At 40.1% G+C, this 16,665-nt stretch overlaps 1 protein-coding gene and 1 long non-coding RNA gene across 2 annotated transcripts in view; one reads left to right on the top strand and one right to left on the bottom strand.

The window, feature by feature from the left end:
- LOC146502667 (uncharacterized) overlaps positions 1–16,665 on the bottom strand; it is a 264,594-nt gene that overhangs the window by 110,411 nt on the left and 137,518 nt on the right. The window lies entirely within an intron of this gene.
- cfap206 (cilia and flagella associated protein 206) lies at positions 1,706–16,148 on the top strand. The gene is made up of 12 exons (XM_085133199.1): positions 1,706–1,887; positions 1,969–2,052; positions 3,842–3,932; positions 5,123–5,311; positions 6,819–6,986; positions 8,638–8,852; positions 9,885–10,004; positions 10,165–10,363; positions 10,485–10,625; positions 12,570–12,781; positions 12,907–13,050; positions 15,893–16,148. The coding sequence occupies exons 1-12, from the start codon at positions 1,735–1,737 to the stop codon at positions 16,112–16,114; spliced, it is 1,938 nt and encodes a 645-aa protein (XP_084989325.1). The 5' UTR covers positions 1,706–1,734; the 3' UTR covers positions 16,115–16,148.

Below are 16,665 nucleotides of genomic sequence, written 5' to 3'. Positions count from 1 at the left end.
CTACTGGTGTTGGCCAGAGGGGCCGATGGCACGATATGGCAGCCTCGCTTCTGTCAGTTCTGCCCCAGGGCAGCTGTGGCTACAACTGTAGCTGCCTCCACCAGTGTGTGTGAATGCGAGAGTGAATGAATAGTGGCATTGTAAAGCGCTATATAAATCCAATCCATTATTATTAGTATTATTATTATTATTATTAGTAGTAGTAGTAGTAGTAGTAACCCCAACAATAATTGCAGTCAAAATCAACACGGGTCACAGACAGCAGTTCACTGAGATCATTAAAAAAGTCTGCGCCGTATTTGGGAGGCCTGTAAACATTAAGAAACACAACTTTAGATGAGGCCTTCAGCTGTAACGCCACATATTCAAAAGACTGAAAACTTCCAGGAGATAACTGCTTCCATTGAAATGATTCATTAAATAAGACAGCAACCCCTCCTCCTCTCCTGCTCACCCTGGCCTCACTAAACTGTAGTTAGGAGGGGTCGCCTCGATGAGAACAGCTCCACTGTTACTTTGGTCCAACCAAGTTTCAGTTAAAAACATAAAATCCAGGCTGTGCTCAGTGATTAAACCATTAACTAAAAATGTTTTCCTAGTTAAAGCTCTAACATTTAATAAAGCCAACTTAAGTGTTTTAGAGGTATTATTTGCCCCCTCATGTTTGGGAGCAGTCTGGCACACAAGATAAGTCTACTTTATTTAAAGATCTTTTAGAGCGCAGCTAAGGGGTCCAAATCAAGTACTGAGTACATATGCATGCGTAAGAATTCTGACATTTTTTTTTTTTTTTTTTTTTTTTTTTTAAATCCCTTTAGCAGGAAGAAACCTATATGTACTGTTGAAAAACAGTACATATCCTGAATTTAGAATTTAATCTTAAAAGAACTTTTCTCATGGAATTAAGAGATTAAATTCAGAATTCTGACTTTAATCTCAGAATTCTGGAAAAGGAGGAAAAAAAACGTGCCCACTTTTTTTTTTTCTTCGAGTGGCACTAATTCTCTTCCATAGATACCTCAAATTTATAGGGTTGCACCAAAGAAGAAGAAAAAGATGAGGAGGGCCTCTAACTGATAATGAGGATAACTACAGGCTTGGAGGTCCTAGGATTCAGGTATACCAGGAACAGTTCGGGGTTTAGAACACATTTTGTGTAATTACAACAATATGTAACTTATGACCTGGTTGCATAAAGAGAACAGACACATGACACAGACACATGCATGGCCTTTTGCCACGTTCTATGGGAACTGCAGAAGACTGTGTCTTAACACCGATACTTGAGATTTCATCTATGGACTCAAGTCTGTTCTTCAATTGGAGGGTATGTCCTTAAAGATGGGAAAGATGTTTAAAAACTTGGAAGGCTCTTCAAATATAATTTGGTATATATATATATATATTTGGTAATCTTGAAGCATTAATGCCATTAGATATGAATGGATACAGAAATGTGCCCCCCCACCACCAGCATGGCCTCTTGCTATGCCGCTTCTCTGCACTCGTGTCACCTTCTCCACGTGACCTGAAGCGATACAGACCCCGAATGCAGCCAAAACATCTAAACACGAGTCACGGTAAAAGCCCCTTCCGTTCCGCTCTGGTGTGTATGCTTTTATTTATTTTTTGTTTGTATTTTTCCCCAGAACTCAAATGATGAGGAGCATTGTTTAACTGTAGCGCACTCTAGTGGACACCTAAAATAAATCTTAGCAAACTTGCACTGCTACTATGGCAACTGCTTATCAACAATCCGCCGTAGGTCCGCCGGTAGAAATGTCTCAGGCTGGTGCGGAAACTCTGCTTAAAACCGTAATCGGGCACATTGTTCACGAGTGTAGGCTGAGGGGAGATGCGGTGTCGGAGACGCTGGCAGCTTTTATGGTCGGTAAAACGAAGTAAGCACTTAGTCGTTAAGCTAACGCTGCTGCTGCACACGTTCATGGTGTTTTCAAACATCCACAGGTGACTGCTGTGGTGCTGGACCCAAGAAATGGCTTTAATGTTGACAGGACCCTTACTAAAGATGATGTTCAAAAACTCGAAGAGGTGAGCTGCTTTATTTCTTTTTCTAATTGGTGTTAGTGGTTTTGAAAATCACTGTGTATGTTTGAGTCGAAATTCTGTTCTGTTACAAAATTAGGAGGTAGAAGGGGTCTTCCCATGATGCACTGCATTTCGTCGCCATTTAGTGAGGTTATGGGAGAAAAGCCAAGAGTTAGAAGTTTCCATTTAACAGGAGGCAACTTCAAACAGGGAGTGGCAGCTGCGCTCTCCTCTTCTGAGTCCTGGTTTTTTAGATCCTGTTTTTTTGTGGTTATTTCATTTACTTCTGTAGTTTCTGTTTTTTCCCCCCTTGTCTTTGATTTCTCTTTATGACTATTATTCTTGCTCAATAATGACAGTAAAGCCCATTTTTATTAACATATATTACACTTGTTACTGCTGAATCTGAGTTCACCCCTTCTTCTTTTGGTGTACGACTAACACAAGCAATGATGGTAATCTATTCAGTTCAATTTATTTTCATTCATACAGCATCAAATCACAACAGAAGTCGCCTCATGATGCCTGATATTGTAAGGTAGCCCCTACAATAACACATACAGAGAAAAACCCGACAATCATATGACCCCCCTATGAGCAAGCACTTTGGCGACAGCAGGAAGGAAAAATTCCCTTTAGCAGGAAGAAACCTCCAGCAGAACCAGGCTCAGGGAGGGGCGGCCATCTGTTGCAACCGGTTGGGGTGAGAGAAGGATGACAGGATTAAAGACATGCTGTGGAAGAGAGCCAGAGATTAATAACAAGTATGATTCAATGCAGAGAGGTTTATTAACACATAGAGAGTGAGAAAGGTGACTGAAGAAGAAATACTCCATGCATCATGGGAGTCCCCCAGCAGCCTACATCTATTGCAGCATAACTAAGTGGGGATTCAGGGTCACTTGATCCAGCCCTAACTATATGCTTTAGCAAAAAGTAAAGTTTTAAGCCTAATCTTAAAAGTAGAGATAGTGTCTGTCTCCCAAATCCAAACTGGAAGCTGGTTCCACAGAAGAGGGGCCTGAAAACTGAAGGCTCTTCCTCCCATTCTACTTTTAAATACTCCAGGAACAACAAGTAGGCCTGCAGTGTGAGAGCAAAGTGCTCTAATGGGGTGATATGGTACTATCAGGTCATTAAGATAAGATGGGGCCTGATTATTTAAGACCTTGTATGTGAAGAGCAGGATTTTGAATTCAATTCTGGATTTAACAGGAAGCCAGTGAAGGGAAGCCAATACAGGAGAAATCTGCTCTCTCTTTCTAGTCCCTGTCAGTACTCTTGCAGCAGCATTTTGGATTAACTGAAGGCTTTTCAGCGAGTTTTAGGACATGCTGATAATAATGAATTACAGTAGTCCAGCCTGGAAGTAATAAATTCATCAACTAGTTTTTCAACATCACTCTGAGGCAGTATATTTCTAATTTTAGAGATATTGTTCAAATGGAAGAAAGTAATCCTACATATTTGTTTAATATGTGCGTTGAAGGACATATCCTGGTCAAAAATGACTCCACGGTTCCTCACAGTGTTACTGGAGGCCAAGGTAATGCCATCCAGAGTAAGAATCTGGTTAGATACCATATTTCTAAGATCTTCAGGGCCGAGTATAATAACGTCAGTTTGATCTGAATTAAGAAGCAGAAAATTAGAGGCCATCCAGGTCTTTATGTCTTTAAGACATTCCTGCAGTTTAACTAATTGGTGTGTGTTATCTGGCTTCATGGATAGATAAAGTTGTGTGTCATCTGCAAAGCAGTGAAAATGTCTCCCTCTGCAACATGTCTTCCAGCTGTGTCTGGATAAACTCACAGAAAAGTGCAGCCCATCTCTTGACACTATCAAAATGCAGGTGTGCTTTGACATGAATTATACCACGAAATGTAAGTATAACCTCATTCTGATTTTATGTGGCACCAATACATGTATGTAATGTATGCTAAGCTTGCTAGAGATTGTTCAATTTTTTTAGGTTTATTTTGCTATACAACATCTGTCTAGTCATCTACAAATGCCAATGACCAATTATTAGCATCCATCTAGTTTCATCTGCTTATCTGGGTTCGGGTTGCAGGGGCAGCAGTCTAAGCTGAGAAGCTCAGCCCTAACTCTCACCAGCTACTTTCTCAAGCTTATCCAGGTGACATAATCTTTTCAGCGTATCATTGGTCTACCCATGGTCTCCTCCTAGTGGGACATGCCTGGAACACCTCACCGAGGAGGCATCCTAGCCAGACACCTGACCCACCTCGGCTGGCTAGTTTCGTTGTGGAGGAGTAGTAACTCTACTCTGAGGCCCTCTCAAATGACTTAACTACTGTTTCTAAGGGAGAGGCCAGCCACCCTTTGAAGAAAGCTTATTCCTGTCGCTTGTATCTGCAATCTCATTCTTTTAGGCCCCACCCAGAGCTTGTAACCATAGTGATGAGACTGTAGGTTGACAGGTAAAACAACAGCTTCGCTTTTACAGACCAATCTTTTTCAGCAGTAGGTTTTCAGTACGTATGCAAGGAGAGGACGTAATGCTTTCCATGTCTTCATGTGCAGCTGCTTTGTAACAAATAAATGGCATACCTAGTGCTGCAATCAATAAAATCATCACCTCGTTGCAGTCTTGTCCTATTTGTAGCAAAAGTGTTGCTTTTTGCCATTATATATTTTTTGTTCTTTACAGATCAAAGTAGGCTATGCTAAGTTGGTTCATTTTTGTGTCAACCAATAAATTGATAACCACTGTTGTATTTCCCATTATCTCCAACTTGGGTTTTATGTTTAGATGAGCTGTCTAATGCATAGAAAGCCTGGGTATGTTAAACTGCAGTTCAGCATAGCCATGCTGAACTTGTTCAACAGAGGCACTAGAGGTCATAAACCCCAATCTTAAATGCTAAATTTCCAGACTAGTTAAAACATGTGTTGGTCAGCTTAGATGCTGATTATCTGAAGCTGTCAGATGTGGGTTTATTTAGTCATGTTTGTGCTATTGCAGTGCTCTATTTGAGTCACATACAGACTTCAGACTGCAAAACCTTGCCACAATGACTTTTGTTGATGACCTTGTGTGTTTGTGTAGGTGAGTTTCTTGAGGATATCCACCAGTCAGAAGAGTCCAAGCTGAGTCCACTGTGCAGAGAGATCACTGACAACAGGGTGAAATCAAGGAAGGAATTAGATGGCCTTTACCAGAAAATCACCGCTTATATCCTGCTGCGCTCTGCTATGGGTTCACCTACAGATACCAACACTATGAAAGAGGCTACAGGTCTCATACTACTTTTCATTGTTCCAACTACAATGTCATGTCTGCATACTGAAAATGTAATGCCACGTTACACCAAAGGCTGCGCTACTAATTCTAACCCCAGATCATCCAGACAGCACTTTCTGCTATTCTCAGTGATTCTCCAACATATGTCTTGTGAGCTGAGTATGAACTTCAAAACATTTCTGATGAACCACAAGTCGGTTCATATTATGTAACAACAGACTTCCAGTTAGAAAGATCAGGTTCTGAAAGGGAGCAAATTGTCAGCAGTTTTCTGAATGGAATCTCTTCTATTCACAGAATGAATGAACAATTTTACATAATATAGTGCAGAGGTTCCCAAAGTGTGGGGCCCGCCCCCTGGGGGGGGGGGGGGGGGGTCGCTGAGCCATTGCAGGGGGGGGTCGCGGTATGAAAAAAAAAAAAAAAAAGAACGCTTGGACACTGCTAGCGTAATGGACAGGTTTTTGACGGGGCTCCCACGCAAACGCAAAGCAGGAGATGAAGCATCGCGAAATATGTTTCCAAACCAACTTCATTCTAAGCCAAAGAGTAGAAAATATGGTGAAGCAAATCTTCCCTTTGGCTTCACCTGCACAAGTGCCGAGGTAGGTCTCTGCGACAGAATTAGTTTCCTTGCGTCGGCAGCACGCGCTTGTCTGTCCAAATCACGGACAAACAGTATCCCACATTCTTTATTTTTAGTTCACAAACACTTCTTGTAATAAATAACTATTTCTGACATTTTGGAGATGTTAGCTAATATCCGGCCTGTCTTACCATGATTTGTTTCCCCGGTTCAAATCACGGACTAACAGTATCCCACAGTTGTTTATGTTTTTGAACCCATTTTGCACAGAGAGGCATTTTTTGAGAAATGTATTGATAGCAATGTTGAATATTATTACACAGGAAAAAAACAACTACAGGTAAAATAATTACACCGTGACGCCTCTGCCTTTGTAAATGGAGGGACGGTAACTGCGTGTGTATGTAAGCATGTAAAACCTGAAGATAGTCAGATTAACAGTAACAGTATTTTGTCTCTATCTGCCATTCTGCAATTCATTTCATGTAAACGTGGTGCACAGCGTGACGTGAAAAAAGGCACATACCTTTGACGTTGCGTGACGAACTATGTATTCCTTGTCCACACGTAAATGCAAAAAACTGCGTTTTTTAAAAAAAAAATCTCAGTTTTCTTAATATTTGCTTAATTGTTTACTAAATGTTTGAGGTGTGAAATAAACCGCAATGGAGTTTGAAAACAAAATATGGGTGTGTGTGGTTGGAAGATGTGTTTGTGCGGGGGGGTGGGTGTTTAGTTGGTGGGGGGGCCCGAACATTTTTCTTGTAAAACAAAGGGGGGCCCAGCAAAAAAAAACTTTGGGAACCACTGATATAGTGTAACAATTAGCCATGCTTTGAATGATGCTGGTGGTGGTAATAATGATTATACATGCAGTGTGTCTAACGTTTGACTTCTCTTCTTCCTTTGCCATAGCTGTCCTGCAGGACGTCTTCCCTCAGGCTGAACTGGGAAACTTTCGAGTGGCCTTAAAGAGAGACCAGGAGCAGCAGCTCAATGAACTCACCATGATTGTTACTGGGATCCGACTCTTCAACAAAGCCAACAAGAGGGGTGAAGAGGAGGTTGACATCCATGAACTAAGTACAGTTTTAATGCTTATTTTTCACTTTGCCAGCTTGAGATTGATTGTTAGAAGACCTCTACTATAGATTTAGCTCAGTGACTGTCTCTTTGCTATTTGAAATTCTAAGCAGTCGCATGCAGTTAAAATACTTTTAAAAACATTTGTAGGCCGACCAACAACATTGGCCGACATTTCACCAAAAATGAAATGTCTTCATGAACCAAAAAGTCCAGCTGTTTTCATTTCAAGCCTGTAACGCTATAGACCTTGCTCCATAATGGTGGTTTGTGAGTGTTGTACGACTGGGCAGAGGGGAGAACACATCTGCAAAACGCAGTTTCAGTTCAGCAACATCCACTCTGTAAACCTGTGACAATCTCCCCAGTGTGTGTAGCTTTGCCCTGAGGGTTAGAACGTACACATCTTTTTTTCTTGGTTGGGCTTGGACCTTTTTTGCAGTTGTCTTTAATCAGGTTGACAACTTAAGTGTCCGAGACATGAATGAAGTGCCCTGGTCAGTCAGTATCTCTTTCCATATGCCGACTCTGGAGATGACCTGAAACTGTGTCTACACGACACTCTTTGGTAAAGTGGTGCACAGCAGCATTGCTTCAGGTTATCCTGTTGCATAATCCACCAGAACTAATACAAAGTGATATCCCTCTGCACTCCAGTGAAATGGCTTCATGGTATGTGGCTGCAGAATGTGTGAAGTGATGATGAGGTGGACCCAAAAGGAGAGAATCAACAGGCGTGAAACTGGGACTTCACAAAAACCGAGCCGTTTTATTCATAGATTGCACGAAAACACAAACGAGACGAGCGGAGATAGGACTAAACTAGCTAGACAGTTAAACTGGGGAAACTAAACACTAAGAACCTAAAACATGAAATGCGCATATGAGACAAGACGGGCTGGGTAGAACACACGTGGATGCACATGACAGACAGGGGAGACAAAGAATAAAACACAATGAGAGGAACACGTGTACAGAAAAAGGAGACAAAACACAACGACTGGACACACAGAGGGCGAGGGAGCTATATGCACAGAAACGTAAACACAGACAACAAGACAGATTCTCACAGGAGACACAAAAGGCACAAGAAGGATCCAGCAGACGAGAGACTAAACTGGGAACACAAGAAAATTCAGAAACATAGAAAGAATAAACTCAAAATGAACTAGAGAAACTTACACCCAACTCCACTCTGTCAGGCCTCTTTCCAGTGTCCGGGTAGTGGCGATGGCAGCCAGTTCCAGCTCCAGCATCTCCCACATGTCAGCTTTGTGTTCTGTGTCCTGTGCTGTCACAGGACTATCACGCCCTGACTCGGGCCCTCTCTTCTCTCCAGTTCTCCTCCTCCTATTCTTGCTTTCTAGTTCCCCCGCTGGATTTTCTCTTCCAGTCTTTCTTCAGCCTACTCAATCTTAATTCGGGGCATGATAAAGTCCAGCAGAATGTATATAGATTCACAAAACACACAGATCTAAATCACAAAAAAATAAACAAAAAATAAAATAAATCACAAATTTCACAAAAATATTTAACGCCAAATAGAAAGTCTGCAAATGACACTAAACCACTGCCTTGTGACAAAATTCTGTCTTGTGATAAATTCAGTTCACAACAGTGATATTTATACCTTTTTGTGTTCTCCTTGCAGTGCCTGCAGTTCTTCAAGAGGCTCTTCCAGTCACCAGTAAAAGCATAGCAAATGAGCTGTGTGTGACACAGACTTTGGTGTTCAAGTACACTGCTGTGCTGGAGAAGCTAACAAGCTCTGATGTTCAGCTGGGACATTCTGACATGCCCGTTATTCTCCTCAAACAGGCTTTGTACAATGCCAGACAGCATGAAGTTTTCCTAAAGATGTTACTGGTAAGGTGGCAGTAACTTTAAACAAAATGTTAAAAACATGGTATTTACATGGAGACTACACCTGTTATAACAGTGATATCAGTCATTTAATAATAACAATAGTACCAACTTTTAGTGTTTTGCAAAAGTCTTGAGCTAGGAAAAAAAATGGGTGCAGTAATTAATTGAAACATGTCTACTACAGTATATTAAGACAGTGTATTATGCTGTGTACACACTGAAAGCTATTTGCTCACCACATGATCATCATGAAGCTGACCACTGGGTGACTGGCCTGAAAGTTGAGCGAAGTTTATCTTGGGTCACGCCCACTTCCTGACTGGAGAGGTTCACCCATAGACGGCTGAAGCCACCGAATGTCATTTGTATGATCTCTCGTAGTGAAATCACTACAAAAAGCATCCAGTGCGTACATAGCTAAAAGCAAAAACTGATTGTATAATTCTGAATTTAAGAAGGTAAATAAATTTTTCCAGTGGGCGACTATCACAGACTGATGTGAAGTGTGTATCAATTAAACCAAGATGCCTGTATAATTATAGAGTAGTGGTAACAACACAACATGAAGAAACCTGTACATTTTAAGTACACTTATAAAATAACTGCATAATACTTTAACAATAACTAAACTAACAACCTTAACTTGCAGCTTAATAATATTGTCAAATAATAAAACTGAAAAATATTTTCTACCTGGATGTTGCATCCTGGGTCGAGCTTTTTAACCAGCTGTTTTACCAACCATGTGGTCACAAAAGTGATGATCAGGCTGAAATAATTGAATACTGTTATTTCAACCTCAGTCTCATTTTGATTATTGAGTATTTTTTCCTTGAGATACTCACTGTTAAAAGTTTGGACAATAAAAAAAGCACAAAACGAAACAAAAAAGCATGCACAATGTTTTGTGTAGGCCCATTGCTATTATTTCATATGTACCACTGGGCATTTTAGGCTATTTTCATCTTATTTAAGGTGATTTTCTTTTATATTAAAATATTTAGCGAAATATTAATTTTCCTGTACCACCAGGCTGATGCAAATTCATGTGCTAAGCATGTTGAAATCCTGCTGAGTGACGTCTCATCACAGATGAAGCTGCTAAAAGAAACTGTGCAGTCAAAAACAGCAGTACCAGCTGCAACAGTTTTTGTAAGTTGCTTTGATTGTTTTGAAGTGTTCTCAAGTTGTTAAAGTTAATGTCTTGTTATATTTCATCTGAAGGAATAGATGGAAGTGTTTTTTTTCTCCTTGATTCTTATATTTGTCTGTACCTAGAGACTTTATTTTGTCATTTCTCATTCTTTTTCAGCCATTATTCAAGACGCTGTCAAAGTTATGGTTTGAACTTCGGGATGAGGGTGAGTTCCTGAACATGCTCAGTAAAATCATGCTCAGACTCCAGCCCTTCTCTGCCTCCCAGGCCAGGATTTTCTCTGAAGCGTATCTAGAAACTCTGTTGGAGGACTCAGAGGTGAAGACAGACGAGCAGAGAATGCTTGAGTCTTCAGGTATGGCTTTGGTCACCCACAGAAACAAAACTGCATTTTCCACAAGAGTTACAAAAAAGAGAAATGAAGATCTACGCTTTTGCCAGTCTTAAATGTGGCTGTGATTTATTTTGTCTTCCAGATAACTGCGTTGATCCAGCTTCCCTGAAGACACAGGAATGGCTTTTTCCTGAAACAACAGTCAATTTTGAGGAAATGCCCCTACAGTATAATGGATTCTGTGGCTACACACTTGTAACCAGAGATGGCCTTCTACTTCCAGGTACAATTCCAGTGTGATGGTTTTTTGCTTAGGTAAAACAAATTTAGGTGTGTGAGTAAAGGCGTCAGCTTTCTTTAAAAACACTCATGAAGTTGCAGGGAATTATGAAGTTGTTCTCTGAATGGCCACAAAGGTGGTGACCAAAGCCTCTTCATAGCTATAATTATACTGCCTTCCTGATCCCATCCATCCATCCATCCATCCATCCATCCATCCATCCATCCAGAATTTAGGCTAGTATTGTAATTAAAATGTTATATTATAAAATTCAAAAATGGAATGCAGTCAACTGTGTCTGAGACATCTTATAGAAGCTCTAGTTAAGAATGTGTAATGCCTTTGATTTTCCAAGTATAACGTTTTATTGTTGATTGTGAAGTCACGATTATTCCAAACTGGTGAGTGAAAAGAGGACGAAGCTGCTGACTTGGTGTTCAGTCATGCTGACAGAGTTGATGCTATAACATATATATATATATATATATATACAGTGATGTGTCTTAATAGTCTGCCTACTAAATATAGGTTTGATAACAGTATGTCTTGGCATAATGCTTGTTCAAGTTTGTAACTAGAATGAATCAGATTTGGGTTTATTGAACCAGGTTCAGCTGGACAAAGGTAGTGATATTTGGGGTGGGGTTTGGAAGTCATTTGCCTTCTGTGGGTGGTTGGAGAGCTGTTTGAATGGTCATCTAACACGTGTAATACTAATGATAGTCTGGACTCTCTTACCTGTCTGTAAAACTTGCTTTTGGCCTTAAATGTACTGCAGCTATTTTCCACAGATTTGTTGAATTTGCTGTATTTTAAACGAATGCAATCCCTACAATCTACGTAATATATTTTACAAATCGTGTTATTCAAGTATTTATTTATTTATTCATCAGTTCCTGCAATCCCCCATAAATTTTGCATGATTTATTCCCTACATTTTGGTTGAGGGGTCATATGATCATACTGCTTGGATTGCACAGAATCAGTATAGAAATAATATCAGTTGTTGATCATTCCTAGTAGTCTGTGGGAGCGCCGTTTGGCGTCACTCATTAAGACCAGGCTGAATGCTAACAACGTGTTAATTCTCTCCTACGTGTCAGCACATCATGTTTTTCCACCTATGACTAACTAAATAAATAAATGAATACTGCAGTATTAGGTTGACACTGATTTACAGGACATGTACCTGTTTTTGCAGCTGGACTGTCTCTTTCACAGCCCTGAATTTTTTGAACCAGAGTATTAAAATGAATCATAAAGGTGATATACTAAGATTAGCAGCAGACAACTTGAGTAAAGCTGTCCATCAAGTAAGCAGGCATGGCTGTGATTGTTGCCACTATGATGTTATTGGAAAGCATAAATGGTGGGGATTACCAATAGTTTTAAGTACAGTGCCAAAGCTTCAGGTCTCTCCTACAGAACTATTTCACAGTACTACCCTATCACTTGATTTCACTGAGCTCCTGAGAGCAACCCATTCTTTCAATGTTTGTAGAACCAGTCTGCATGCTTAGGTACTGGATTTTATGCACATGTGGCCATGAAAGTGATTGGAACACGTGAATTAGCTTATTTTGATGCAGCATCATTCCCTCTTATCTCGGACGAGCGTGGCTCCACCTTGATCCAAGTATTAGGACTGTTAGCCAATACAAGCCTTTGATGATAAGGCTAATATGAGTGTTTATCTTAGTGGAACTTCTCACCTGTGTAATTAGACACATTAATCTGTTAGTTAACTGGGCACTCAAAGCAGTTCATCACATAAGACTTCATAGAAGCACTTTTTTCTATACTTAAGCACCTTGTCCAACATTCACTCTCCTTCTCTGATGGGTGCATCAGGGGGAAGATTGTTTCATTAACTTCAAATTAAATGAACATAGAGTAGATCAAAGGGAGGCTGTAGACCAATATTATATTAATATTTATCTCTTGCAGGTAATCCAAACATCGGAGTCCTGAAACACAAGGAGAAGCTCTATGTTTTTACCTCCAAAGAAGCTGCCATGAAGTTTGCCCTTAGTCCAGACAGCTTTGTTGCAGAGGTTGCAGAAAAAGCCAAATACTCCCCTGAACTCATTCAGCTCCTCAAACTCCACCAACAGTTTTCCTGTCTTAGTCCATGCTCTGATGTGAGCCGACTCTCACGGGTAACTTTCTAATAGCCACAACACACACTTCAAAAACATTTAATGAAATTCACAGGAGCTTTGAAAACTTTCTTATGTTTGGACAATCTGTTGGTAGTTACTGATTTCGACTTTTGGTTTGGCAGATCCAGCCAAGAAAGGGTTTACCGGTGAAGCCAGGTATAAAATGTGAGTGTGGCACTCAGACTGAAATTCACCCTGTGGAGAAAAACATTGTCAAGTCATATGAGTGGAATGAGTGGGAGCTTAGACGAAAAGCTCTCAAATTGGTGAGACACGTTCATTTAATTTTCTCACTTTGTAGTCTGATGTATGCTAAGTGTTGAAACCTATAGTAATACTTAACGGTGTTATTACTTAAAAGTATGACATTTTCTACAAACAGCGTTAGGTAATATATTAAACTTGGGTTGCTTGTAACCTTTTTCAGAGAGACGTGTTTGTCATTCATTTAAAATGTACAATGTAAACTGTTCTGTTTTTGAATGATTCATGAATGTGAAAAGACTTATTAGCAGTAGCAGAATATCAAAAGGCACAGAACATATGAGCACTGTTTCCAATAGTAGTATTGGAACAGTTGAGAGGCCACCCTGCCTGGAGCTGTCCAGTGGATTGCACAGATTTGTCACTTCCAGACAGGTTCAGCCCGTTTACTCACTTTCCATAAGAAAGCCACAACTCAGGGTGGAAAATGCCATAAAGTAAGCAGCGGATCACGGCCTAGACTCGGCATTGTTTATCCCACTCAGTGAGTCTACAGGTTAGATTAGTCTCACGTTTGTGAAATGCATTGGAGGCAGACAATGGAGATGGAGAACCCCAGGAGCCTACCCGATGGTGACGAAGACCCTCAGGAGACCCTGAAATTCTCTGTCAGCCACGGTCAATTCTGACTACCTTCTTTCTGGCCCATAAAAAGGGAGTAAATGGGCTGAACCTTTCTGGAAGTGGCAAATCTGTGCAATCCACTGGACAGCTTCAGGCAGGGTGGCCTCTCAACTGTTCCAACACTACTATTGGAAACAGTGCTCATATGTTCTCTGCCTTTTGATATTCTGCTACTGCTGATAAGTCTTTTCACATTCATGAATCATTCAAAAACAGAACAGTTTACATTGTACATTTTAAATGAATGACAAACACGTCTCTCTGAAAAATGAACGAAAACAAACACACATATGCAGGGTGGCCATCCGACCCTCACAGTTATAGTAGCTTTTTGTTTGATGTGTCCTGATGCTCTTTCTTTCTGTCTCCATGTTTTACAATTTCATGTGGTTTTATCAGAAGTTACATTTTCCTTCATAAGTGTATCTTTTCAATTATGTGCTATAGTGTTGGATTGTTTTTTTCTTATATAATTTTCCTGTGTACTTTATGATAGACCTTCATAGACCTCATAGCACCCCAATGACATGAAAATTAGGCCTAATAACTGTTTCATGTCATTAGGTCAAGCAGCCTAAAAACATGAAATGAGGTTCCTTATCTAGTGAGGACTTTTTTCTTTGCAGAAATGCTCATACACATAGCAGATATTAGTTTACTGTACATTTATACTTACTATAAATGCAGTAAGTTTATGGTAAGTATTTTAAGTGCTTAAAGTCTTTGTGTGTATGTCTGTGTGTTGATGTGTAACTTTGCTGCTTTTATTAAGAATGAATATGAATATGTTAATTTCTTGGAACAAGGCGTCCCACAGCAGCCTCAGGTTCATCTTTACCTGTACAGCTTTTGTCATTAACAACCCTTCTCTAAATGAACATTGTGCTGTCTGTGTTCTGAGCCTATATCCAGTGAGCTGCAGTTCTCTGGGAGAAAATACTTTGTTGATATTAGTTGTCAGAGGAGAATGGCCTAATATCTTTGGGCTGGACAGGAACTCCAATAACCACTTATTACATCTAATGAATGCAGAAAGGTCTCTTTGAACACATCACACTTTGAATCTGGTGCAGTATGTATGTGCTCAAAAAAATTACAGGATAAAATAGAATAAAACAGACACGATAGAAAATAGCCTGGTCTGATGAGTCTAGATTTTTGCCACAACATTTGAATGTAGTGTAAAAATGTGGTGCAAACACCATGAACAGGACATTTAAGGACAAACAAACAGACTGAGAAACAGCACATACACCAGGGCTGTTGCATTAATAAATGCAGGGAGATAAATCAATGCAAAAACACAACCTTCAACTGTGCAATATTTTCTTTTTTCTTTTTAGCTGTGCAATATTTCCAAGGAACCGTGCAATATTCTAAGGACTGAATCACTGTGTGTATTCTCACTTGTTCATTCTGATATACAGTCTTGTACATGCTATATATTTTTTTCTTTGTTTAAAATTTATTGCACATATATACTTCTTTTTCTTAAAAGTGCCCTTTTTTTACTTGTACTGAACGGGTTTGCATACAATTTTCGTTGTTCGAAAGCACACTGACAGTAAAGATTGTGGTTCTGGAAACCCTGATCCATCTTGCCTTGGATCAGCAGCCCAGGTTGCTCCTGGTGGTGGTATAATGGCATGAGGGACATTATCTATGCTTTGAAGTCCATTAGTAGCAACCAAGCATTTTTTAAATGCCTGGGTAGTATTGTTGACCTTTCCCATCCCTTTATAGCCACAGTGTACCCACCTCCAGATGGCTTAACACATCCTGTTACAAAGCTTAAATCATCTCAAAAGGATTTTATGAACATGACAAAGAGTTGTCATTGTAGTTCTGAAATGGGCTTCACAGTCACCATCGCAGTCCAACAGAGTACTTTTAAGAACTTTTATAGTGGATTATATAGGATAGGATTTTGAACGGGATTTTCATCATTAATGTGGAAGCCAATGAACGTGCAGCAGCTATGTGATGCTATTGGACCAAAATCCTAAAAGGATTGTTTCCATCACCTTGTTGAGTATATGCTACAAGAACTGAGGGAGTTACGAAAGGCAAACTCTAACCTGGTACTAGCAAGATGTAACTAACAAAGTTAACTGGACCTTACTGTATTACAGTGGTTTTAAGAGTTGGGTTCTGTTTTGTTTGTGTCTCAATGCACGACTTTATTTACTGACCTTTCATTTCCATGCTTCATATCTCTAGGCCAATCTTCAGACCAGAGTTACCGTTTCAGTGCAGACTGACCTGAGTCACATGAGGCGGGAAAATGTCACTCAGACCTGGCTTCCTAAGAATGCTGCCTGTCAAAGCAAGAGAGATGGTGCAAGCCAAGTGCCTAAACCTCAAACCTTTGTAGCAGGTCTGAGAGGACAAAGGGGTGCACATGTTGTCAAAGCAAACCTGACCAGATCTGTGGATGATTAAAGAGAAATAGTTAAAATAAAAGGTGATGTAAGAATCTTGTTTTTATCCTTTTTCTTTTATATAGCCTATACCCTCTGGACACACCACCTGCAGTGCTTTTGTTTACCCCAAAATTTTAAACCCTGGAAACATGATTCCCGGACTACACTAGACAAGATGCCTAGCTCTAGTTTGAAGGTATGATTCCGTGGCACTATGCAGATCAGCATCCACTAACCCCGCTCTGTGATTTTACATGCCTACCAAGCCTAGGTGCTTGATTTTATACACCTGTGGCCGTGATATGATTTGGATAGGTGAAAGAATACTTTTGGTAGTATTGCGTAGCAGCTCTCACATCTCTCTCTCTCACTCACACACACACACACACACACACACACACACACACACACACACACACACACACACACACAACTAATCACACACACAACTAAACACACAGACTTAATAAAGTCTGTGTGATTCACTTCCTGACTCTTTTTTTTTTCAGAAACAGACACAGGAAACAATAACTCAAACTAAAACAAGGACAAATTGAATCTTGACATTTG

The sequence above is a fragment of the Neolamprologus multifasciatus genome, chromosome 15 (genome assembly GCF_963576455.1).
Source record: "Neolamprologus multifasciatus chromosome 15, fNeoMul1.2, whole genome shotgun sequence".
NCBI lineage: Eukaryota > Metazoa > Chordata > Actinopteri > Cichliformes > Cichlidae > Neolamprologus > Neolamprologus multifasciatus.
The sequence above is the reverse complement of the archived record's forward strand: the minus strand, read 5'-3'. Positions and strand labels throughout refer to the sequence as shown.